At 43.1% G+C, this 25,335-nt stretch overlaps 5 protein-coding genes across 5 annotated transcripts; 2 read left to right on the top strand and 3 right to left on the bottom strand.

Annotated features, from left to right (window-relative positions):
• Positions 1-167: 167 nt before the first annotated feature.
• Positions 168-6,734, bottom strand: LOC108034032 (tubulin glycylase 3A). The gene is made up of 5 exons (XM_017108778.3): positions 6,647-6,734; positions 4,271-5,910; positions 1,904-1,971; positions 1,397-1,841; positions 168-1,301 (listed from the first exon to the last, which is right to left on the bottom strand). The coding sequence occupies exons 2-5, from the start codon at positions 5,751-5,753 to the stop codon at positions 232-234; spliced, it is 3,066 nt and encodes a 1,021-aa protein (XP_016964267.1). The 5' UTR covers positions 5,754-5,910; positions 6,647-6,734; the 3' UTR covers positions 168-231.
• Positions 6,735-8,490: 1,756 nt separating this feature from the next.
• Positions 8,491-23,947, top strand: LOC108034033 (serine/threonine-protein kinase meng-po). Its single transcript, XM_017108779.3, has 2 exons — positions 8,491-9,002; positions 21,775-23,947. Exons 1-2 carry the CDS (start codon positions 8,990-8,992, stop codon positions 23,130-23,132), a joined length of 1,371 nt encoding a protein of 456 aa, XP_016964268.1. The 5' UTR covers positions 8,491-8,989; the 3' UTR covers positions 23,133-23,947.
• Positions 10,700-11,460, top strand: LOC127010690 (E3 ubiquitin-protein ligase KCMF1-like). Its single transcript, XM_050885114.1, has 2 exons — positions 10,700-10,916; positions 10,973-11,460. The coding sequence occupies exons 1-2, from the start codon at positions 10,903-10,905 to the stop codon at positions 11,334-11,336; spliced, it is 378 nt and encodes a 125-aa protein (XP_050741071.1). The 5' UTR covers positions 10,700-10,902; the 3' UTR covers positions 11,337-11,460.
• On the bottom strand, positions 11,468-12,453 carry LOC108034035 (uncharacterized). The gene is made up of 2 exons (XM_017108780.3): positions 12,005-12,453; positions 11,468-11,912 (listed from the first exon to the last, which is right to left on the bottom strand). The coding sequence occupies exons 1-2, from the start codon at positions 12,385-12,387 to the stop codon at positions 11,504-11,506; spliced, it is 792 nt and encodes a 263-aa protein (XP_016964269.1). The 5' UTR covers positions 12,388-12,453; the 3' UTR covers positions 11,468-11,503.
• LOC127010691 (uncharacterized) lies at positions 14,387-14,918 on the bottom strand. The gene has a single exon (XM_050885115.1). The coding sequence runs from the start codon at positions 14,784-14,786 to the stop codon at positions 14,466-14,468; it is 321 nt and encodes a 106-aa protein (XP_050741072.1). The 5' UTR covers positions 14,787-14,918; the 3' UTR covers positions 14,387-14,465.
• Positions 23,948-25,335: the final 1,388 nt, after the last annotated feature.

The following is a 25,335-nucleotide window of genomic DNA, read 5'->3' as shown; positions in this document are numbered from 1 at the left end:
TAAGATAGCTCAGTTTTAAAAGACAGTGTTGTTTAATTTAATCTTAGGACTGGATGATATTTAAATTGCAGTTTTTAAAGATTATTTTTATAGTTCTTGTTGAAATTGAAAATAGAAAAAAATTCTTTATATGAAGATTAAGATTTCCTTTTCTATGGTATGGCAGCTTACTCACAGGGTTAATGAAAATCTGTTCTTAAGTCAGGTAATAGGTATTCGTTTATTTGATTCCTAGCCCACAGGAAGAGCTGGCGTGGGAACGGTCAGCGTGGAGCTGTTCAGCTTGTTGGCCAGCGCGGTTCGAGGACTCATCATCTGGGCCTGGGAGAGCTGCAGCTCGCTGGTGGCCTGCTTCAGAGCCGTCACGATGGGCTCTCCCCGATGCAGGGCCTGCACGGAGATGCTTATGGGCAGCCTGGGTCCGTTCGACTTCCGGCCAAAGGTCCGGCCAATGGCGTGCATGCTATCGATCTCAGATTTGGTGCGGCTGAAGCGACGCGTGGGCAAGCTGGGAGCAACCAAAGGTGCTCCTTTGGAGCGAGAAGCGGAGCTGGAGGTGCCACCTGTAGTGGCCGCAATATTACGCAAACTGCGCCACTTCCGCTCGCTCATCGCCGGAGCCGTGGTAACCACTTCCGGTCGTGCCTCCTGCAGTGGCTCATTTCCGGTGGCCGAATAGTTTTTGATAAGAATCTTAAACTTTTTGTCCGAACTCTCCACGGGATTTGTGGAGCTCAGCCGGGGTCCACAGCTACGCTGGCGTTTCGGTGGCAGAGCGGTGCTCGGCATCGCTTCACCCGGAAGAGATCCTGCCGTGTTGCGCTTGTGGGAGGCACTTAGCAGCTGGGTGATGGAGCGACCCGCTTGCTTGAGGATGTAGGAACTCTGTGATCCCGGCGGCGGGGCCGTGAGAGCAGGAGCCAACGATGGGGACTTCTGCGGCTGCTGGCTGCATAGGCTGCTGCGACTGCTGCTCAGCGGCTCCACCATGTACTTCTCCATGTATTCGGTGGCATTGAAGGTGGGCATGGCTCGGTGGATCCGCGAGATACTCGTCGCCGGATGGATGATGGCCGACCGCTGGCGGTACACGCTGCTGGTGGCCAGCGAGCGCTCCTTGCGCTGCTGCTGGTAGTAGTAGTGGCCATGACCACCGCCGTGGTTCGCCTTTTGGAGCACCTGCTTGCCCTTGACGAACAGGTTGAGGCCCATGTAGGCGGGCGTGGGCGGCACCACTTGGCGATAGGCCAGCTCAAAGTTGCCCATGTCCGCCTTGGGATCAGTGCGACGATCAATTACAACTGCAAAGGATCAACAAGTTATGTACCGTAGATATAATATCTTAATTATAAGGTTTTCTATCTTTATCATTTTGATTTTCTTTTGGTGGACTCACCCTTTACGACATCCTCCAAGCACTGTGGACACATCCGCGCCGTTACACTGGTTGTGGCTCCCAGATCCGGACTGGAGTTGATCTCGATTAGCCAGGGATAGAAGTTCTCGCAGATCATAAAGTCAGCGCCGAAGAGCTCGAAGGTGTTGGGCCGCCGGTCCATGTTCTCCTGGGACGCCAGCATGCAGCCCACGATGGCCTTGCGCATCCCGGGGAAGATCCGCTCCAGCCACATGTTGTACTTTCCGATCTGCCGCAAGTACGCCTGGAAGGAGTAGCAGTCCCACATGTTCTCGCTCGGCAGCCGCTTGTCCCGCTTCCCGTTGGTGTACTTCTTCTGGATCGCGTAGTTGGTCAGGTGCACCGATTCGTGGTGGTTGCTCAAACTGTACTCCTGCGAACTGAATCGAAGGTAGCTCTCCCGGTAGAACCACACCACCAGAGGCTGTGGATTGTGTGGACGGGATTTTAGTTGGCTAGGTTGGTACTCATTAAAAGTTGACTCACCTGGGTGTTGGTTATGAGAAACCACTGACGAATATCGAATTTGGTTTGGAATAATATCAAAGGCCGTTCTGCGTAAAAATAGTTATGAGAAATTTATATTACAACTCTATAGTTGGTGCTGATGACAAAATTAAATCAAAGCCTTAAAAATATCTAAAATTAATTTCAGTTAGTTATTATTATTTAATTTAACTCTTTTTGGAAATCTTAATCATTTAAAATCACTGAATCCTAGCTAAGTTACTTAATAAACCTTTTGCATTATTTTTAGGAAACAAATATAAATACTAGTCACTATTGGGAGATCACTTTGCAAAATCTCATTTTTCTCGAATTCTTTTTGTTTTTAATAGTAATTGTTATGCTTTCAAGAAAACTCCAAAATATTTTTTTAAGATCTCAGTGGTGTAAATCATCTACTTTTTATATTTCCGAATATACACATTTTCGTTAAAAATGTAGTTTAAAAGATAAATTGATAATATAACAATTCAAGAGGCAAACAGAGCTCCGCTTCTCATAATAACGGAAATAGAAAAGCTACATTCCATATCCTGAAAATCCCCTTTTTAAATTCTGGACAAATAAAAGCACCTTCGGTTTGGATTAAAGATCAATGAAATCCGGTCAACCTGTTGCCATTCACGAGGCAGACAAAACCCGAAAAGCGAATTATGATTGCTGCCAGCAGTCGAGCACGACAACAACAACGGCGGCAAAAGCAACGACTGCGTTTTTAGGCCAAATATTTATGCATTTATGTAGGCTTCGGAGCCAAAGACTCTCGGATATGGGAACCCATGGGCGTGCGTGTGGGCACCACAACTGACGTTTCGAGCTCCTCGAAAACGGGGCCTACGTGGAGCATAGAACAAAACAGCAGCTCGTACAACAGCTTTGGCACCGTCCTGATTTACGACCTAGTTCCCGTGTGTTTGTTTATATCGTTTGCGGCAGGACTTGTTTTAGGTCTGCACTTAAGATGCTTTTGTCGGTATCGATTGTAAATGCAAATGTGTCCAGTGAAAGGTTTGGGTTAGAAATTTGTAATTCTAAAACAAGATTGGAAGTTTACATCGGCAAGCCAAAGTCTGTATACCCTTGCAGCTATAGGAAATAATCACGTAATCAATTCCACGATATTCGTGTCCTGACACCACCACATTAATAAAAATATTAAAGTACTAAGATTTCTGTTGAAAGTTAAATGCGTAATTCTAAAATATTCTATATCCCAGAGTAACAAAAAATACGATCAAAATCAACAAGCACTATTGTTATACCCTTGCAGAGGGTATAGTAATTTCAGTCAGAAGTTGGCAACGCAGTAAAGGAGACGTTTCCGACCCCATACAGTATATATATTCGTGATCAGCGTCACAAGACGAGTCGATCTAGCCTTGTCCGTCTGTCCGTCCGTTTCTACGCAAACTAGTCTCTCAGTTTTAAAGCTATCGGGCTGAAACTTTCCCAAAAGTCTTTTCTCTCTTGCAGGTAGTATATAAGTCGGAACCAGCCGGATCGGAAAACTATGTCTTATAGCACCCATAGGAACTATCGGGGAAAAAATGTAAAAATAATTATATCTTTAGTGTTTTTTAACATATACCTTTCTAAGCTTGGATATAACATTTTTAAATTAGTTCTGAATTTCGAATTAAATTTTATTAAAATCGGACGACTATATCCTATAGCCCCCATAGGAACAATCGGAAAATTAGTGGTAAAATAATATTGAATTATTATATCTTCGGTGTTTTTTAACTTATAACCTCCTACGCTTGGAAAAAACACTTTTTATTTAGTTTTGAATTTCGAATTAAATTTTATCAAAATCATATAGCTGCCATAGGAACGATCGGAAAATTAGTGGTATTTTGATAAAATTTAATTTGAAATTCAGAAATAATTTAAAAATGTTATCCAAGCTTGGAAAGGTATATGTTAAAAAACACGAAAGATATAATTCTTCTAAAATTTTTTCCCCGATAGTTCCTATGGGAGCTATAAGATATAGTTGTTCGAGTGGTTCCGACTTATATACTACCTGCAATAGAAAGAAGACTTTTGGGAAAGTTTCAGCCCGATAGCTTTAAAACTGAGAGACTAGTTTGCGTAGAAACGGACGGACAGACGGGCCGACAGACGGACAAGGCTAGATCGACTCGTCTTGTGACGCTGATCAAGAATATATATACTTTATGGGGCCGGAAACGTCTCCTTCAATGCGTTACAAACTTCTGACTGAAATCATTATACCCTCTGCAAGGGTATAAAAAACCCTTTGATATAGGAGAAACATTTTTATAACCCACAATGTGGTAAACTTAAAATGTTCTGGTAATCCTGCTGGGTTGGGATACTCACCTATGTACTTTTGGACCACGTAGCGGCTCTTCGAGGCAATCGAAGGGTTAACCACGCCCAGGATTTTCTTGAGATTGTCCATGAGGATGATGCCCCTGCCCCGGCACTTGTTGGCCGGCTTGACGATCCAAAGATTCTGGTATCCATCCAGGCTGTACTGCGGCCAGTGAATCTTCATCTTGTCCACCAGCGAAAGGCAGCTCTTGACCATGGGATCCAAGCGCTGACCACCGTCATGCTGGATGCGAGCGTCCTCGTTGACCAGCTGCTGGTGCTGAAACAGAAAGGCGTCCCAGTCGTGCTCCCATATCTTAGGCGGGTCCTCGAAGTCGATGTCGTTGTGTTGGCAGCTGTCGAGGAACTCCACCAGGCGCTTGTAGGCGAAGTCAATCGAGGAGTAGGGTATCTTGCCGCTGCAGGAGAAGACGGCATCCGAGCCCTGCTTGTGGTACCTGCAGAGCATGGCCCTTAAAAAGGCAACGCAGGCGGTTAGCTTGAAGTTCTCAATGAACTCTCCAAGTTCCTCGGGACTCCAGACGTTGTAGCACCTGGGAAAGTACATCTCGGCGGTGCCCTCCTCGAAAAACCAGTGGAAGTCGCGCAGCTGGCTGCAGAGGCCCTCCTTGGAGGTGAACGGCGCCCGGTGGAACTTGTTGATGGTCATGCCGGGATTCTTGGCCTGGTCGATGTAGTCGCACTTCTCCTTGCGGTTCGTCCACAGGAAGTCGACGGGCATGTGCTCCAGGAACCGGGACATGATGTTCCTTTCGCATTTCAGCACGTACTGCCGCCTTGTCTCGCCCGCCTTCCTTTTGGGCAGCCGCTGGGTTAGATCCTCGTAGGTCATCTGTCCCGCCGGCATCACCTTCCGGTGCACGTCCAGCTTCTCCACCCAGCCCCTCGTCAGCAGGGCGTTCCTCACCGAGTTGAAGCAGCCGCGGATGGTGAAGATCTTGTTCTGCTTGGCCGCCTCTTGGGCCTTTCGACGCAGCTCGTTCATCCGCTCGGTGGTGATCCAGGTGCGTCTGGCCACGTAGTTGGTGGGTGCCCCCAGGGGGCAGGAAATTCTGCTTGGTGGTGGTGCCTTCGCTGGCTGGTTCTCCTTGTTGCTGTTATCGGCAAGGGTAACGGAGGTGGAGGAGTCCTTCAGAGTAGCTGGCAGTCCCACCTTCGCAGGACTATCGCTCTGGGCGGGTGTGAGCTGGATCACAGGCACCGTCAGAGGAGCCACCACCCTGCTGGACGGCGTGGGCGGTGGGGCAGACGGCGGGGTAACTGGCTTCTTGGCCGTCGTGGCACTAGCGCACTTCTGGGGCGGATCCCGCTCCCCATCCCTCACCTGATCCCTGCTGCGATGCGGTTCACTGCTCGGACGCGTCTGCATGGCGGAAGCCTCGCCAGCCGACTGTGTTTCAGCACTTGGCTCTCGGACTGGGCCACTGGGTGAGTGGGTTGTTAATTCGCGGAGCTCCCTGGCAACCATTGAGCCAGAAATAAGTTCACAAGTTCACTTCGGCAACGACTCTATTAATAGGTACATGCTCAACTTGCTTGCTTCATGGGCCCAGCCCTTGCCTTTGGACGGGCTCCCAGACTCGCTGAGATACTCGAGTCATGTTTCCGGCTTTCTATCTAAAATCCTAACGAGAAAACCACATAAAGATTGATCTTATCTTCTGATAATATACAAGCTGATAGATTGTATTTTAAATACAGCTTATTTTCGGTCTTTAATAGTTTAAGTTATTTTAAGGTACATTTACCTAAATTAAAATAGTAAAATTACTGCGGGAAAGATTCGGTTTTTTGTTAAAGAGAAGTGCTCTATATGGTAGGCAAAACAGTCTGAAGAAATTCCATTGAATGTGAAAATCAGAACAGACATGATAGGAGCCTTTGTATTAGATGCATTCGTGTCTTACTTTGGGAGCATAGTTTTTGCACTTTTCACGCTGGGTTAGGTCGAATGGGTATAAATGTTTGTGACAGTTACCTGGCGATGAAAGGTGACATAAAAATGACCTTCAAAACTATGAATTTGGAGCTCAGTCTTTTCTTTAAGGAGTGGTAACTGATCATGGTTCAGTAATATAATAAATACAGAGTTTTATAAGTACAATATCAAAGCACAGTGACCAGCGATTTAAATGTAATATTATGTATTTATGTAATTGGAAAGTTATTAAAAAAACACAGTATCACAACAGCTCATTGCATGATTTAAGAAATAACCGAATAATTGGAGATTATTTGAGCCATACGATAATATGGCCATAAAGTGCGACCCCTCCTAGTGATTTCCCTCGTTTCAGGACCCTAAACGAAACATATGCACCGAATAATCCTCGTCATGTGAACGATGTTCTGGCACGATACCTGTTTGTTTTCTCCGGTTCCCAGTAGAGGTGGGTGTCGTCGTCATCGCTGTTGTTTGGTGTTGGTGTCATCGCCGGCGTTGTCGTCACTGGCAAAGCGTTGTCTACGTCAGGGTGAGGGGCAGGGACCGGAAAAGGCGACTGGGGAGGCGGCTTGGACTGCTTGGATGTACTGCTGCTTGCCACGACGGTCTTGTCTGCGCAATTTGTGCAATTTTCGCATTGGCGAGGAAAAGGGAAACTTTTCAATTATTTGCAAAATAATCAAGTTAACTGCCACCACAATCAGAGCGCGGACTGAGCGATTACTGGGTTATGTTGGGGTTACCCGGCGGGCCTTACGTCAGTGCCACGTGCTCCTCCGACTCCTCCTGCTCCTCCACTCCTTGTGGGCGGTATATGGTTCAAGGACAATCCAGCCGCAAAACTTGATTCGTAGCGGTTTTTGCACGGGTTTCTGCCGGAGTTGCGGCAGAGTGGTTGTCAGGGGAGCGACCAGCACACGGCAACACCTTCGACAGGAGCCGGAATCCAACTCCGGTGTCCTTGCGTGCCGACAAAGTTGAGAGAACGCCTCTCCTTTGCCTACTTTATTTGCATTGCATTAAAAAATTGCCTGGTATTCAGACTCTCGTGGTCGGCTCACTTTCGAAGACAGTTGTTCCTGCAACTGGGGCGGTAATTAATTTTGGGCGGCACGGGGAGATGTTCCGGAATGGGCTTAAGGCCTCGTAATTTGAGGTAATGCGCCAGATTAAGTTTATTTACTTTGGAGGCGGAACTGGTTAGGAGTTCCACCAGATTTGGGTCAGGGAGTTTGACAAGACGAAAGTGATACGCTTGAGCTGGCAGCTATACTCTGGAGAAAATTTAAATTCGATCTGAAAATATTTTAAATTTATTAAAGGTAAAAGTAAGTATATAGCTATACTGTTTTGTGGGCCAAGATAATATCAAACACTAAGCTAAACCAATTTAATTTGAAAAAATAAGCAAGAAGCGGACCATAAGCAACTCATGGTAAGGTGAAAACTGGTTTTAAGTCCCACATAAGATAAGAATAAGCTGAGTTAAACCAAATTTAGATCAGACATTAGTACCATATTTGGAGTAAAAAATATTCACTACATAGGAAAGCGTTTCAAATAAATTAATTTTTTAAAGTAAAACGACAACTACTCAAAGGAATTATTAACTATTTAATATTTGATTTCCACTACCATTATTATCACGAAGCTTCAAGCTCAATTCAATAAATAATCAATTAAGAGTATATTGGGGAGGCAGAAATGTGCTTAAAATTATATTGTAAATAGTCCCCTCAAATCCGGTCCTGCCGAAAGTGAAAGAACATTCGCCAGGATGCATTGAACTCAAGGCAAAATAACTCAATGAAGGCCTCCAAATAAAACTACTACTGTAACAAAGAAGAAAGCTTTTCCCTGTCGAAAGAAGCTTTTCTCCAACATGGAAAAGGGAGGTGTGGCGTCGAAGAGAACGCAGAAGAGAAAAATCTTAAAATATTTAAGAGAATTTTTGTACATTAAAATATCTTAACCATAAATAAATTCATATAACCGAAAGTTTTAAGCTAAAAAATGATTTTTTAAGGCGTTTGTACTCTTTATGCTTGTAATACTTTTACATTTTACCAAAGAAAATACTCGTCAGTATAATTTAGAATCAACATGAACGAAGCCTTATATTTGCATTCAAAGTACAAACCATTTTTATAAGTGTTCTTTTAAGAGCTTAAAAGCTAAAGTTGCCGACGAACGCATTCGGTTGTCCATGCAAATATAAAAACCGAGCCGTCTGGGAAATGGGAAATCATTCATAACGGAAAACTCCTGACGTGCGGACGTGAAAGTGCCGTGATCTCTGCGTTCAATTTTTTCGCGTCTTTCGCTGCTTGTGTTTTGTGTATTTTTATTGTTGCCATTATTCTTTGCGACTTTACTGCCCGCTACTTAGTATCTGTTCGCGCAAATAAAGAAAATATAGGCAAGAAAACAAGTCGCCTAAAATATCCCATTCATCTTGTTCTGCCAACTTATTTCTAATTGTGAGGAAACCTTGAAATTTTCACCTTACGCTGGAAATTGCGAAACCAAAACAAAGCGGAAAATATCTTGTTTACCGAAAAGCAGTCAATTATTAGCGAATTTGGTATTTGCAATGTGACTTTCCAAGTGTGATCGCAGCTTTTTGGACGTTTTGTTTGGCTCGAAGACACGCTCTGGAACCGGTGGACATCGGTACTCGATACTGAAATTTCCGAAGTACAATAAAGGATTACGAATCGTATTTTGGATTACTGATCAAGGAAACATAATTGCCAAAAATGGGCACTATCGGTGAGTACACTTTTTCTCTTTCATGGTCTCGCTAAAAAAATAAATTGTTTTTTTCTTGTTCTTAGTTAAGATAAGTAAAAGTATCTTAAAAGACACTTCCAAAACTTTTTTTTATAGTCCAGTTTAGCTCTGAAATGAAACAAAACATATTGATAAACAATTTAAAGGTATTTTCTCGGTTCTAATCAATGCAGTTTGATTTCGGGACCAGCTAAAGCGTCATTAAAATGTTTCTCATTTGGGTTTTGGGTGATTATAGGTATTCTTAGAACTCTTTCCCCGAACCGGTAATATGCATTCAAAGAGCTCGTACTTCTGGGGGCAGTTCCCCATCCGAGAGCTGTAATTGCCAGTGGTTATCCAACAGTTGCACAATTCTGCTCGTTGATTGCCGTCATTCAATCCGATTATCCTTTGTTTGCCCAGGCCAACTCGACATGTGCTCAGCTGTGACCCAACCCCATATTTATGTAAATAATCCTTTTCACAGAGCTTGCACAACACTGACGAGATTCCTTTCAGTCAAATGGGATGTGGGAGTCAGTCCCCGTGCCAACGCCCCCTCATTTCCATTTTCGTCCCGCTGTTTTGCTGTGTTCCTTGCTTTTCAATTATCCTGGCTAAAAATAAACCGAGAAACACACACAGACCGAAGAGAGCAATCAACCCACATGGGTGTACCACTTAAACCTGCTTTCAACACCAGACCAAAAAAATATATATAAAGAAAGGAAAAGAACGCCAAGCGACAAATGACAACGACGTCATTATCATAAACATGGGCTACCCGGCCTGCCCGCCGAAATGCCATGAATTTTGTTTATCCAAAATGTATAAAATAAATTAGGCGGCTGGGGATAGACCCTAAACTCATAATCCAATGACGCACGAGGTTCTGATTTGCTCCGCTCATCATAGTACGTTGTACGTGGGTGTTGCAGCCGGTCATTAGCCAGGTGGCTTCGGCTTCAGCGCGGTATCCTTGGGTCCGGCAATCCACAATCCAGTGTCCTTTCGGGCGCGCCCACAAGCGCCCTCTGATTGCCATCTCGGTGGGGCCAAAGTCGGGGCACTTCTGCCTCAATGGGTTCATTGTGATGAGATCCACACGACCACGACAGTTGCATACTCAAGTGCCACCTGCGGCCACGACTTGCCTTTTTGAATGCCACCTCATCCTCGGGATGTGAATGTGGCTTGTGCCCGAGCGAATCGCATTAAACACGCTTCAGATGCTCATGATGCGGCGCTCTGCTCGGCGTTGAAATGTCCTCCAAGAACTTTTCTCGCTGGCGCTGCTAAAAGTTCAGGGGTGAATAAAACCATAGATAACAGATATGTCCCTGAGTCTTCTTGGTAATTCAACATCATGCCCAGCACGAGAGTGTAACGATTAAACAAAGGTCACTTTTACAAAGTCGCTCAGCCCTCTGGCATTTCCAATTTTAGATTGTTTTAAGATTGTTTATTAATTTTTTTAGAATATTCTTAAGGTTGTTTTTTGATTAATTTCCATCGTTCTTTTGGTAGTTTTGGTATTTTATAACAACAACGCTATAATATATATACTTTAATATTTTTTCAAAACTATTATCTTTAATGCCAGTTTTACGACTCTAACAAGGAAAGAAAATATCGATGTTTTACGATGTAACATGGTGGCAACCCTACGAAGGGTTTCATCAATAGTTCATTGAAATACCGTTGTTAAGGTCTCACAATGACAATCTGTTCTTAACTCCAATGGAAAAGACGTACCTTGTCAGGAAAAGTCTTTAAATATCCACTCTACCCCAAAATATTTTACAATTTGCACTCGGTTGACTTTGTGTTAAGTGTTGAGCCCTAAACTCAGCGTGAAATTTGCAGATACTTAACCTTTTTAAAAAAATCATAAGAGATGCAGAATGAAAGGTGAGCTTACCCAAAGGAAGTCCCAATCCAATCCCAGCTAACAAGATCCCTCGCAGAGACGAGTCCCACCGCCACATGGGCATCACCTGCAGCGGCTGCCTGCGCCAGAATTTTCCGGGTCGCCGGTTCCACTGCCTCTCCTGCCTGGAGGAGTTCAACCTGTGCAACGGGTGCTACGCCCTCGACGCGACCACCAAGGAGCACAAGTTCGACCACGCGATGCACTGCATCCTCACGCCGGCCAGCCTGGCTCTGTTCTACACCCAGGAGGAGCTGGGTGCTGGAAAGTATCCTATGCTCATCCGCTGCCCCTACTGCAAGATAAACAACTTCAATCTGGAGGAATTCGAGCGCCACTTGCAGGAGCTGCACCCCAGCGCGGATCCCGACCTGTTGTCCTGCTATAAGCTGCACGTTTAGGGCACAGAGTTCAGCTTCGGGCAGTAATGACACATTTTAGGGCTTCTGTTTAAGGGGCATTCATTAATATTGATTAATTGTTAAGGCAGCCATTGCGAAACCAATAAATAAATGGAATTTAGGAAAACCTATTTTGTATTAGAGGGCTTCCATTTATTGCGCCTTGACTAGATACGACTGACATACTTCAAATTTACTAGGTTTTGGTGGGAACACTTCAGCTTCAGGATCGGGCAAGTTGGAGCCGGACGCAGGCACTGGCAGTAGACGAAGTTCTTCTTGAGGTACTCGTCGAACTCTTCCATCAGGGACTCGTTGTGGAGCAAGTCGCGATATTCCTCGACACTCTCCAGATTGACGGGGTCCAGCTGATGCATGAAGCACTTTAGTTTCAGGACCATTGCGTACAGATAGTTGAATATATCGACGGCCAACATTTTGTGGTACTTGATGCTCCTATGGTGGCTGTCGCCCATGATCATCGGGGTCTCCTGGGTCTTGTCCAGCCGGTCGTAGGCGGCATAGAACTGCTTGCAGTGCTGACTTATTTCCATCAGGGAGTTCTTCATGGTGTTGCTATAAGAGATTGTAAAAGTTCTTTCCTTATTATTTATGCCATATATTATTGATTTTGGTTATATTTTCAAACTGTAGCTTATGTAACTTACTTGGAGGCCCGCACCACTTCCAATTTCTCTTCGTACTCATTTATAATCGCCTCTTCGGTCGACAAGGTGTACACCTCGGGGTATCTGCAGCTCTGCTCCGAGCTGATCAGAATTAGATAGCGCTGGGTCAGCAGCCATATCCGTTCGATTAGGGTCTTCTGGGCCAGCACTTCGCACTGATACAGATCGTAGTACTGACGGAATCGGGACTCCAGGTCTACGAGGAGGCCCAGAACTTCCACCTCCGTCTCGTAGTGCTTCTTGAGCTGATGCGTCAGATGGGGCTCCTCGGCTTCCACTTTTCGGTCTGTCCTGCTTTCTGATCTACGCTCCAACTTGCGATCCGCCATGGATTCTTTTAACAACTCAACTCTGTGTTCCATTTTGTGTATTGACTACGTGTGCGTTTTAGTGTGTATTAACTCCAACTGCCTGACTGTCTGAGAACATCGTATGGAGGTGCCCTCAAGGCCCACTAGATGTGTTGAGCTCTATGGGGTCTTCTGGCCGCCTGATTCTGCTCATCAATTTCGGTACTCATCTCTTTCGTCAGTGGCCAATTAGATCTTTAAGGTTGAAATAATTTGTTCGCCATCGGGCAGATGAAAACCCGCTAAGAATTGACGAAAAATCGCTTTTAATTAAGATCAGATAGAAATCAATGTCTACTTATGAAAAATTAGTATTTCACCGAAATCAATTTAAAATAGATTTGTCTGCCAAAAACATAACGTAAAAAAGAAATCAGCCCCTCGATCGATGAACAGCATGTGATATTTAAATAAAAATAAACAAAATCTGATGTTATGGGCTGAAATCAGTCATGCGACGAAAAAATGCTTTGATTGATACGAATTTTGAGCATTTTTGGTCTTACGGGATGCATCGAAACGGAAATTAAATTTGCTGCTGATTTTTCCGAGAGCCACCTAACTTATCTTTGTGTACGTACAAGAAAATCCGGTGATATATACATATATTTCTTTTTAAATGCGTAATTTTTCGTTTTTTTGTTGGGCATTGAAGCTTCCGACGCGGCATCATTAATGAAGTGCGAAGCCAATTGCCGCCTTCAACAATTTTAGCCACAGACAGTGAATACTGATGCTCGCTCAAATAATTTAATATATCTGTGCTGGTACTGGTGGAAATTTGAACTCGGGCAAGTCAAACCGCAGCGCAAACATTGCTCATCCCCGCGCGATTTTCAATATCACTCAAATAAACAAAATAGAACACGTGAATGCAGAGTGTACGCATATTCAATGCGCCCTAATTGAAAAAATGTGTTGAAAATATTGACGACTGTCGAGCGTAAATGGTAGGGCGAACAGTGGAAGTTTAAAAATATATTTAAATGAAATATAATGTCTAAAAAGTAGGGATACTAATCACCAATAAACGAAAAAGAAAGCTAAAAACCTATAATAAGTTTTTAAAAGACATAAAAAGAATGTAAAAAATATTATCCACATTTCGCACATTATGGCTGAACATTGTTTACGATTTCTGATTTTTAATTGCCCTAGCGGCACACGCTTCGTATGCGCGATGTCTTCTTCGGTGTAATGTGCTTGGGCTATTTTCGACCCGACAAGTGCTTTTTGTGTGCCCTCAAGATGTGTTTTCTCAACACCGATAGGCTAATGTGCAATTAATTCTCGCGAGATATTGCAAATGCTTTTTGATTGTGTTCAAATAAAGCAGAGAAGGTGCAATGAACCTTTCAAGATAATTGCAAAAGGCGAATGAGCCGAAATACGACTTGGATATTATTATTAAATACTCATAGTGCGCTGAAATGGCAAGTGAAAAAATTACCCAGCTATAGTCCCATAACTTTTTTTCGGAGGGCTAAAATAAAAATCCATATTACGCATACGCACCGTGTTTCATCATAAATTTTAGCATATTAATTAAATAGATCTTGGATATTTTGAATATCCTTAATTATTGATCTTAAAGAACAAGTCATTATTCTATTTTTAGTCCACCTATACAATAATTAAAGTCTAATTTGCCTCTAAAAAATGTATTTTCATAGTGCAGGCAAGAGGAATGCGTTGGTTTGGTTTATTTCATTCCGATTTGATCTTCTGCCGTCCGCTTCTTTCGCTTTCTACGCGTTGAGCCGTGGGACAAGGTCGTGCCGTCGGCTGTCGCCCGAGAAATATTACGGCTAACCAAAAGATAAAATATATAAGCACTTTCATGCCCGCAAAAGATATATCCATGCGAGTCGGCGGACTGCACAGGCTCTCTCGACCAACTGTGCGTCTGTGACGCGCTTTTTGCCATTGACACGCAATAAAAATACGTACGCATTGTAAAAACTCGTAATGAGCGCATTAAAGACTTGATAAGTTAAGTGCACAACTCGTGTGCTGTTGAGGCCAATTTTATTGGTGTCTAGAAGCCAGGCAACAGAACTTCAAACATTAAACAAGAACAGAATTTAAACTTAGGTATACAGGCGAATGAATCTGGACACGCTCTCCTTGCACATGGGACAGCTCCGAAGTGGCAGCAGGGCAGGGATCAGGCATCCTCGACAGAAAACGTGGCCGCACATGGTGGCCACCGGCTGCTCCGGCGGGTCGATGCAAATGGGGCACAGGTACAGTCCATTGTTGCCATCGGACAGGCGCTTGGGGACGTGCCCTATCCTCTCCTGCATGGTCAAGTCAATGATCGCATCCGGCTGAATTCCGTCGGCTGCTCGGCGTTGACTCTCCATTTTGATTGGTTTGCAGCTTAGGAGACTTTGCCACGAGGGGAACATTTGTTGTTTGACCTAAAATACGTTTGGAAATGAGGAATAATTCGAAAGCGAAACTCAGGGATAACTCAAAATTCTAAGCTTGTTGTCTGATTTAAAATGTATGAAAGAATAATGTTGAAATGGGACTTAAGTGTAACTTAAACTTCAAAGCCTGCTATTCAATTTTAAATATTTTTTTTCAGCTTTTGATTGAAAGTCAAATTATGATGCATATTATACAAATGACAGACAGAGTAAATACATGAATGTTGTGTGCTCACCTTTTAAAAGAGAGAGCTGAGTGAAATGCGTGGGAATCACTGTGAATGCTTTTTTCATATTCTGTATTCCTGACGCTGAAGAAAGCATTTTTATTTAAATTTCTGTGAATATACGTACGGATATACGTGTGTAGTATTTAATAAATTATTAATTTTTGCTACGCTTTAGCCGCTCAAACATCACATGAATCGCCTATTTGGTCGGGCCAATAAATGTCTATTATATAAATGGAAAATATCTAACGCAGATTGGGCTTTACCTATGTGTAATCGAAAATGAAGACCAACATTTTGATTGAACATTCAAATTATTCCTCTAATTAATATTTCCCTTTAAGGACTTTATTCGGTCGTGTTTTATTTTGGAACTCGAACTATCTTGGCATAAGTTGACGATGGGAGAACATTTCGAAAGCCATCCAGTGGTCAACGGTTCCAGGAGCACTTCAAAGAAGTCAGTTCTAACCAGTTTTCGGATATAGTCTAGACGCGGTGTTTTTGTTTATACTAGATACACGTGATGATGTTTTTGCCATTGAGCTTTCTCCTGAAATGTTTTTGTTATTGTCTCGTCCGTCTAGAAAATGTTTTTTGTTCTTCTCACCTCTCTGGGGCGTTTTTACCTAATTTTATTAAGAACGAAACAATATTTTGAGTGCATGGCATGACAATTTGTTTCTTTACCGAGTGTCCAAAAGCATTCGCTGTTGTGGGAAAATTGCAATAAGAAGTTGGCCTGTATCATTGAAAAAGTACAACGTCTTAAGCGATTTTTAATTTATTTGGTTAACAACAAAGCAATGAGAAGTCCTAAATAAATGTTCTTAGACTGAAAGATATCAGACAGATACATTATTCAATGCTTTATAGGTCAATTTAAAATCGGGCCCGTCATTCGCAGAGGTCTAGATGCTGAATTTGAAATTTATTAGGCTGCCCGTAAACAAATCAAATGGCAGGCAATTATTCACCGAACAATTATCGCATTGATTCCCATTCCTGATATCCGCTTCCCCAAACAGGAACACTCTTCTAGTTATTTCAGTCATCGCAACTTAAAGTTGACGCAAGCAACAGATTTTCGCTCTTTCAGTTTGCCATGCAAATATTATTATTAGCATTACTTACAATTATTTATGGCCGTCTTGAGTGTTTCGCGAACACTTATTACAGACCCAAGAACACATGAGAGATATTAAACAGCAATTGTTTAGCCCCCAGCCTTCTCCGCAGAATATTTCTGAAACTTATCTATTTATTTTCCCAAGCTTTTCCACTTTCGCACCGATTTGACCCCTAATGAATGGCCCATTTAATTTATGCACACGGGCATTGGCTCGATCTATATAGATTGCCTTACCTTCGGCAGGGGCAAACTATCCAGATATTATTTATAGGGCCTGCTCAATTGCACATTACTCATTTCCCAACATTTTTCCGAGATTCTTTCATATCAACTGGGGCTTTGATAAATGATCTTACGTAGGCACTTGCCTTGACCTTACCTTGAGAACTGTCAGCTACATGAATTTTTTACACGACTGCCGTTGATTCTCATTCATTTTTGTGGGCGCGTAATTACAAATTTGTTCGGCCCACAGCAGGCTATTTATAAGCATTTATTTTGTGTGTACTTTCAGATATAATATGAATTAAAGGCGAGCAAATTAAATAAATCGTAAGGCGGAACTATTAAAATAAATTGTGGAAATTATGCCGTGGGCGGCGACTTTAGGACACCACTGTGCGGGGCCTCTTGAGTTCTTTTTTCCCCACTAGCCATGGCATGCGGGCCTGTCAAGCGCCCCTCAGAGCGAAGGTGTTTCTTGGAGGAGCCGGCTTTCGTCTTCCTTTCATCCTGGCAGCCCCTTCGGCTCATCTCTTGCCACTTGCCACCTGCCGCTCGTGCTGGTCATGTGCGCAATTTTCCAAGAGCAGCTGCCTCTGGCTGGTGGTCTTCTAGAGTGCTGCCATATATCAATATGTTTCGTGGATCGGCGGGAGGGGCGTGACACGCCTACTTTTCTAAAAATACCACTCCTTGGCCAAAAGATAGGGAAAGCAAATTGAACTGATTTAAATGCAAAGTGAAAATATACAAAATTCGCTTTATTCGCTTGCTCTTCATATCAAATCTCGTCCGTTGTCTAAGACGTAGGATCCGGGGCATAAAAAGAGCTCTCTCGATATTATTTATTTAATTTTGGGTTTTCTTGTTTGGCTGTATACTTTAAAAACACCTATATATATTTAATTTTATTTCTTTTTGTTTATTTTGGTTTTTGTTGCCTTCGCTCGGGCTTGTGGGCGCAGCGGAAATTTTCTTTCAAGTCGTTAATTTTTATTGAATTGTTGTATAATATGTTATTCTGCTTACGAAAACTTGTTGTACAGGGTGTGAGCAATGCGATACAGTGTGTTGGACAAGCCTTAAAATAGCCTTTGGAAAATAACCTGGTGAAACTTATGATTGTTTATTGATAATAAATAACTTTAGCAATGGTTTCCTTTAGAGTTCATTTATATTTGATAGATACCTTCCTTTTTTATAATGGCAAGGGAAATCCAAAAGTAAATTATATACACCACCCAAAAACGTAGAAAACCAAGAACTACCCTGCTGCTCTCTTATTGCATATAAAAATCAACAAACTTACGTTTTGTAAATTGTAATAGCACTCTTTTGACCCAAATTCGAATGTTTGTGTAAACAGTAATGGGGTATACAAAAAGTTCTTCAGTGCGAGAGCCATGAAGAAATTAAATTTGAATTTCGATGGGATCTGAGAGCGCGGCAACAGATTGTCGTAGGTCGCCCAACCCTCTGTAAGAAGATGCAGCACGTAAAAGCCATTCCGGCTTTTTCAAGTTGCCGTAGGTCCTGAAAATGAACTTACGTCTTCCGCCCACACATCAAAGAGTGGGCCTTAAGATCCGCTGATTGCTCAATCAGCTTGGATCAATTGTTTGAAATACTCGATTCAGGGGGATTGGCCGGTCGATGGTCTCGGGTCTTCAGTCTTCAGTCTCCAGACGCCAGCCCGGGCAATTCATCATGGCTGGCTGGACTGGCGCTGGTCTAAAAGTGTTTGCGTTTATTTTGTAATAATAGGAAACTTACAATCCGATGGAGACCCAGAGGCGGCCCAGCCTCGTCGGCCCCTGAGTGGGGCTATATCTGTGCCTGTATGTGGCACGCCGACCGACAACGACTTGCCGATTGACGTCAGCAATGCCCCCAAAGTCGCGCACAGTGTCGGGCGGGTTGCCAAGCAGGCGGGAACCGGGACACAAATCGCTGGTGGACCCCGCAGCCCCGTAGGCCCCTCCATAAGGAGGCGGGGTGCGAAACGCTCATTTTGTCAGTCACTCATACGAGAGTTGGACGCTGCCTGGGCCTAGTGAATCTGCTCGGTGGATAGGAGAAGCGTATTGATTCCTTGGAAATCCTCAATTGCTACTTAAAAGCTTTCGGCACGGGTCTATCATAAAAAATAAACAATCAAATAGGACTTGGCTGTTACCTCCGAAAATGAAAATAAATTATTTAATATTCACTTTGTGCATGTACCGGACTTGGAAATTTTCTATACAGTACTCGGGGAGTAGACTTATGGCTAGACAACAAAACAGTATCATATCACTCAAGGCTAAGATAAATTTTGATAAAATGCTTTTTTTAATCATAATTTAAGCCTTAACCTTAAAGTGAATGATCGAATAGACTCAAACTGTCTATCGATCAAACTGATTAAACTTGATGAAAATCGTATACACTTTTCTCTACGGAAAAGGAATATTTTTTAAATATAAATGACCAGTGTTTGATTAAAATAAAATGAAATGTTTCTCAAGATATTGGTGTTCAGTAAATAAATTAGTTTATTCGTTGTTGAAAAGGTAAAACTAAAGAGCTTTAGTAAGTTTAAGTAATAAAATGCTTCACCTTTTATTTTTGCTTATTGATAAGCACCAATTAGACTAAACTTAAGTTTAAAGTCAAGTACAGTTCACTTTTTGAGGGAGTCAGCAGTTCGACTAAGATATTAGCCAAAGTTTCTCAGCTATTTTGTTCCTTTGGCAGGTCGAGTCTCCCGGCGCCTTTATTGCAATTGCATTTCGCATTTCACTGCGGGCCGACTGTCCACTGGGGTGTTTGTTTATTTTGAGCCACTGTTTACACGACTCCCCTCGGAGGCAGATGATTTACACGGAAAATCTGACTTCCATTTTATATTTAGCCCGCCGAAATGCATCTTTGCGAATGCCTGCTGACCCTTTTTGGCTTATTTGTTTGTGCCGCTATTTTTGGCATGCAAAGTGTTTCTGCCGCAAGTACACGAAGGAACATTGAGATGAAATGGCCATATCATTTGAACTGGGTGTGGAGGGTCAGAAGGAAAAGGGGCGGGTATGACGGGGAGGAAAGTGAAAGTTTGATTTATGGGCACACGCAGGACGCTGAGGCTTTTGTACGTCTGCCTGACCGCTTCCAACGACTTATAATTAGTTTTCCCAAAGTTTGTGGCTGGCCAACAAGCGGAGATCTCGCTTATTAGGGATCTCTACGGTTGTGCACTGGCCACCTCTGGCCACAAGCCAATCACTTCTGGAACGGAAATAGAAATTGCTCAAGCAAAAATGGAAAAGAACCGCCAGAAAGTTTGACTGGTGCCGTCCGTTTTGTCCACTCTCCCAGCGGATGGTACTTGTTTGTACTAATGGCTACAAGAAATATCACATTTACCCTGTCAAAGAGTCTCTGTTTCTAGAAATATGCAGTAAATATAATTTCAAGAGGATTAATATACAAGAAATCCATAAAAAACCCTTTGTGACACCATATTCAGTCTGCTCCTTAAGAAGTTAGTTACCATTCCTAACCGCTATCCAGCTTGAGCAGAATCTACAAATTATTTGAGTTCCAGATCAAAGTTGCAAAGAATAAATATATCTTTAATTTTTGCCTATGCTAAGCAGATTTATATACAAATGACATACTTTATGAAGCAAACACAAGTAAAAACAAGTTAAGGACCTAATAATTGTCTCTAAGCTGTGTAAATGTCTCGTTCTGTTTCTCAGAGATTTACAACATTAAGCAGATCGTTTAATATCGTAAATTAACCAAATTTACAAGCTGTCCCGTAACTATTTATACGCGCCGCCCATAGTAGTACTTGGGTGTATACTTGGACCCACCTTGAGGAGCGTTCATAAATTGCTCGACCAAAAATGCATCTCTCGCATGCCAGAGCTTTAAGTATTTTCCGTTGGCGTCTGATAGTAATTTGTCTTAACGGGAAATATTTTTGAATAGATGCAAATACTAAGTCGGCAAACCCCCATGTTCCCAGTGACACCGAATAAAATACGACCGGGAGCAGCGATTTGATCGCAGAGTGGGGATGAAAATTCAGCGTCAAAAAGAATTCGCGGTGAAATTGCGAGGAATCACATCACATCACGCCCTATAAATGTTTTGCTTAAATTTGATTTGCTTGGCCTGGTGCGATTTCCAGCTAACGCATTCTACAGATATACGTAGTAGACGTCTGCCGGTGTCCCCTTCGGCTGCAAATCAAATGATTTTCCGCGATTTCCCAGGCCATAAATGAGGCCGAGTGTAGGTAGTGGGAGTGTCGGGACTGGCACTACGCAGATTGCGATTCCAAAAAATAGGAGCACTCGTCAGTCAGTGACTAACTGCTGACGTCTTTGCTGCGCGGTCCGCACACATTCATAACTCATAGTGAAGCAGACCATCCGCCCCGCGAATCTACGCAAATCTGCACCAACTTTGTCACAGACAATTTGGCGACAACATCGTCTTTTTCTCTGCCTTGGGCGTGGGCGATTCAGCATCACGCCCATCTCCACTTCGATTTGGAGGGCTGTAAAACGCTTTTCTATGTTCCGCGGCCTGATAAATTAATAATTCGCATTGTGGAACAACAAATGGACACATAAAAGCAGCCCAAGCAGCACATCAAACGTTGGCTATAAATCATATGGAACAAAATAACCGAAAATAAATCCAATTAAAGAAGCTCAAAGCGGCATAATGTGCTGTTCTTTTTATTTGCGGTCAACTCATTTGAGGTGCGAACAGGTAGTAGCTGTGTTGCCAAGGGTAGGCTCAATGCTAATTATATTTTGATACGTTTACCTAGATCTGAAATCGATTTCTCTATTTTTGGTTTCACAGCCTTCAGCTGCTAGTACTTTATGGAGAGCTTAATATTTAGTTTACACTTAGGAAACTTTTCAATGACTTTTGTTATTCCACTTTTTTTAAATATTAAAAAAATATTTTTGGAAAAACTAATACAAAGTTAAATATTATATTATATTACATTAATAATTGACATCCAATCTTAATTTTTGTACTGATAAATACTTATTTTATGTTTTTTTCGTTACTAACATTAAGAGATACCTTATTTTAGATTATTTGAAAGAAGGTTGTCCTTTTGGTTTGTTGTTTAAACATTTTGTTGGCTTATAGCCTGCATAAATTAAGAAACCATTTGTACCTACCCAAAACTTTTATTACTTCATTTAAATTTTGAAAAGAAAGATAAATGGATAAATCAATATTGCAGTTTATACTTTTTGTGCTACGTCGATTAATATTTAAAATTCCTAATTTTATATGTATATTACTCAATAGATTGGTTAAATGTTATTTCAAATATACTAAATTGAATTTTTCCCTAATCTTACAGAAAAACGCTCATTCTCCTTCCGGCTGCGCCGCTCCTTCGGCGATGGAGGCAGCACCAACAGCCGGAACAGCAACAACAACAGCAGCACCTGCACCAACCACAACAACCAGAAGCGGTGCAGCACACCCCTCACGCCGACGAGCACGAGCACCGGGCGCCTGGAGGTGCCTGGAGCGGCCTCCGTGAGCCGGCGGAGCAGCATCTACAAGAAGCCGGACAAGAACGACGGCGGCCAGATCCACCTCATTCCGGACGTGGAGCTGCCTCTGATGACCTTCGCCGACCAGTACAACATCGAGAAGACGCTGGCCGAGGGCTGCTTCGCCAAGATCCTGCTGTGCCGGCACAGACCCACCAACACGCTGGTGGTGCTGAAGGCGGTGCACGCCGAGCTGACCACGATCAAGGAGTTCCAGAAGGAGTTCCACTACAACTACGAGCTCTCGCACCACCACCACATCCTGAGCGCCTACGCGGTGGCCTTCCAGACGATGGACTACTACGTGTTCGCCATGGAGCATGCACCCTATGGAGATCTGGCCTCGAACATTGGGCCCAATGGCCTGCACGAGAACGCCTGCAAACTGATCTCGGAGCAGCTAAGCTCCGCCCTCGGCTTCATGCACTCTAAGAGCCTGGTGCACCGCGATCTGAAGATCGAGAACATCCTGGTCTTCACGCCGGACTTCACGCGGGTGAAGCTCTGCGACTTTGGGGCCACCACCAAGAAGGGTCTGCTGGTGCACAAGGTGAAGCACACGTGGACCAGCTGTGTGCCGCCCGAGCAGCTGGAGCTGATCAAGAACGAGCGGTTCCAGTGCCTGCCGGTCAGTGATTCCTGGCAGTTCGGCATCCTGCTGTACAACATCCTCACCGGCAATCCCCCTTGGACATCCGCCGACTGGGTCAAGGATCAGGCGTATGCCAACTTCATGAAATACGAACAGCGCAAGACAACCAAGGTGCCGGATAACTTCAGAAGATTCTCTCCCCGGCTGATGCGCTGCTTCCGGAAGTATCTGAGCCACGATCCCGAGGACCGCTGCAAGATCACCGAGGTGGCCAAGTACATGAAGGACCGCTGGGTGGAGTGCCGCATCTCCACCTCCAAGTCGGCCACCCTCATCTCGCCCACCAACCACGACCAGGACTCCTGCATCTACCTCAACCAGCGGGAGGGTCGTCTCTCCGGGGACGAGAACAAGCTGCGCTTCAAGCGGATGATGTCCACCTATGGCCTGGACATCCCCATCGACCAGGCGATGGTGCGACGGCGCGTCTGGGATTGGCTCTCCACCTGCGATGCCAACTTCGATCCGGACGTGGAGAGTCTGCACGCCCTGGATCTGATGCAGTAGAGCGTGAGAAACCGTCTTGCAAATACCCAAGAGATTTGCAAAAACCAACCATGCAGGAAGGATTAACCACAAAGTATAAATGAACTTAGAGACACCTCCGATTTTTCAAAAGAATTTTAGATTTTGATGCGTAAATAAGACGTTAGACGCAACAGGGATGGAAGTCATCATCCCACACGGGAACCGTTTGAATTTGTGGATCTATAAGATCGTTTTTGTAGAGCAGAGAAGTCACTTCTCGAGGGTTTTCTTTCTGTTGTTCTGCGTGTGCAAAGTCCCAGAACTGAATTGAATATACTTTTATATAGATGGAATTTGGTATAACTAAGTAGTAAGAATTTGTAGCATAGTGAAACCCAGTTTGGGGAAAAAACACGTCAACGGATAACTTTCCAGTAGTGTTACCTTTCTAGTCTTCCGCCACGATGATTTTCTAAATGTACTCTATATATACACTTAGCTTATCGATTGTATTTATGAGTATACCATATAGTGTGTGATTTACGCGTTACTTACTTTATGTGTACGGGATAAAAACTAATGCAATTACATAGACCTAGATTTAAGGAGACGTAAGGAGTGCGAGTGGTGCATTCAAGACCAATTATTAGGCAACTAAGGTTTGTTTTATATTTTTAATAGACTATTTATGTATTTATGTAGCCACCCGCATTGATGTGTAGATGCCATTTAGGAGTATCACGCCACTTTGTACATACTATTTGATTGCAAATGACTTTTAAAGCATACTTATGTGTATTTACTTATGTGTATATCTTCAAAAAGCTAAAAATATAGAACCGTAACTGAGTTTATTTAAAACCGCGTATTTTTAATATAACTAGTGGAATCTAGTTTGGTGTCCACATGTTCACAAAATATTTTGGCAAGCAAAGTCCCCTAAACAAATCGCCCCATAATCCCCACACGAGATTTGCAAAACAATGGGGAGAACAACATTTCTGGAGAAGCTGCCTAAAGCTCATGGTAAATATTTATTATTTGAATTGAAATTATTGTTTGTATCCTGCTGATGGCTTTCGGCACAGACCGATCCGCTGATTGGCTAATTATTTGTTATGTAGTACCTGAAGGTCGCTTTTTTAGTTTCGTCGACACTGAATGTCACGGTGTTCATGGCCAAGTGAAGGAATAGCCCGGGGAAAACAATCTGGACCCATCCCACTGCTTTTGTTTGAGCAGTTTTCCCATTGTTTGCAGTGGACAGGATGTGACGCCCCTGCCGGTAATTCGGTCTCCAATAAACAAGCGCTAAGGTTAATTCAACAAAGGTGGGGTTACGCCGCGTGCTCGGTGGGCGGACAAGGTGTTTGCATTACGCGTTCCCTGCCTCGGCTACATAATGCTATTGAGTTGTATAATTCTGGCAACCATGAATCAAAGGCCGCTAGGATGCGATTCGATTCGATTCCATCGATTGGCCAAGTGATTGATTTATGCCTTCGGTTAACCTGTAATTAGGTTGGGCCCCTGAGGTCAATGTCGTTTCACCTTGACTTTGTTTTAAAAAGCATCCGAAGTGAAGACATTGTTTTACGAGGCGCATGCCAACACTTAAATGTTTTTAATGACCAAGCCCAGGGCGTGCTGAAATGCCGGCTAGACATGAATGTGTTTTTTATAACACCTGAATATAAAAAAAATATATTATAAATTTAAAAAACATTTTGTTTGTCCTAAGCTGATTATGATAATAAAAAGATTATTAATATGATATTTTTACCTATTCTGAAATTTAGAGAGGAAAATTGGTCTTTTTGAAATGTTCCAGCTGTATCCTTTCTTTTAAACTTCATTGTTAAGTCAGATATATTTACAAGTAATTCAGCTAAGTTTAACATTTTAAAACTATGTTAACTATGGTTTGTATTTAGGTTGTATATTAATATGAATTTGTTCACAAAGCATTAATTTTACCGAAATCGTATATTCATTGGATCCCAAGAGACTATGTTTTTGCGATGACTATAATGTTTGACGGCTGTCCACGTGCTCGAAGAATAAATGCCTTCAGAGCCAGGCCGGCTGGATGATCATAAATATCATGGGCCATGTGATCTGCATAGTTCCTTGCCACGCGCTCGGGAACCGTGAACTAAAATCGCCGAATTTGCATGCTGCACTTGGGGGTATCGAGTTCAAAGCAACGGCTGGGACTGGGCGATCGTTTATGGATCAATAA

Source organism: Drosophila biarmipes, chromosome 2L (assembly GCF_025231255.1).
Source record: "Drosophila biarmipes strain raj3 chromosome 2L, RU_DBia_V1.1, whole genome shotgun sequence".
NCBI classification, from domain to species: Eukaryota; Metazoa; Arthropoda; class Insecta; order Diptera; family Drosophilidae; genus Drosophila; species Drosophila biarmipes.
Note: the sequence above shows the minus strand (reverse complement) of the source record. Positions and strands in the feature narration are given on the sequence as shown.

Excerpts from the sequence above, each read along its gene's own strand:
- LOC108034032 (XM_017108778.3), bottom strand. The coding sequence starts at position 5,753 with ATGGTTGCCAGGGAGCTCCGCGAATTAACAACCCACTCACCCAGTGGC. Across the intron at positions 1,972-4,270 it reads CGTGGTCCAAAAGTACATAG|AACGGCCTTTGATATTATTC; the intron begins GTGAGTATCCCA and ends ATTTTTACGCAG. Across the intron at positions 1,842-1,903 it reads TTCTCATAACCAACACCCAG|CCTCTGGTGGTGTGGTTCTA; the intron begins GTGAGTCAACTT and ends CACAATCCACAG.
- LOC127010691 (XM_050885115.1), bottom strand. The coding sequence starts at position 14,786 with ATGTTCCCCTCGTGGCAAAGTCTCCTAAGCTGCAAACCAATCAAAATG.
- LOC108034035 (XM_017108780.3), bottom strand. The coding sequence starts at position 12,387 with ATGGAACACAGAGTTGAGTTGTTAAAAGAATCCATGGCGGATCGCAAG. Across the intron at positions 11,913-12,004 it reads GAAGTGGTGCGGGCCTCCAA|CAACACCATGAAGAACTCCC; the intron begins GTAAGTTACATA and ends AATCTCTTATAG.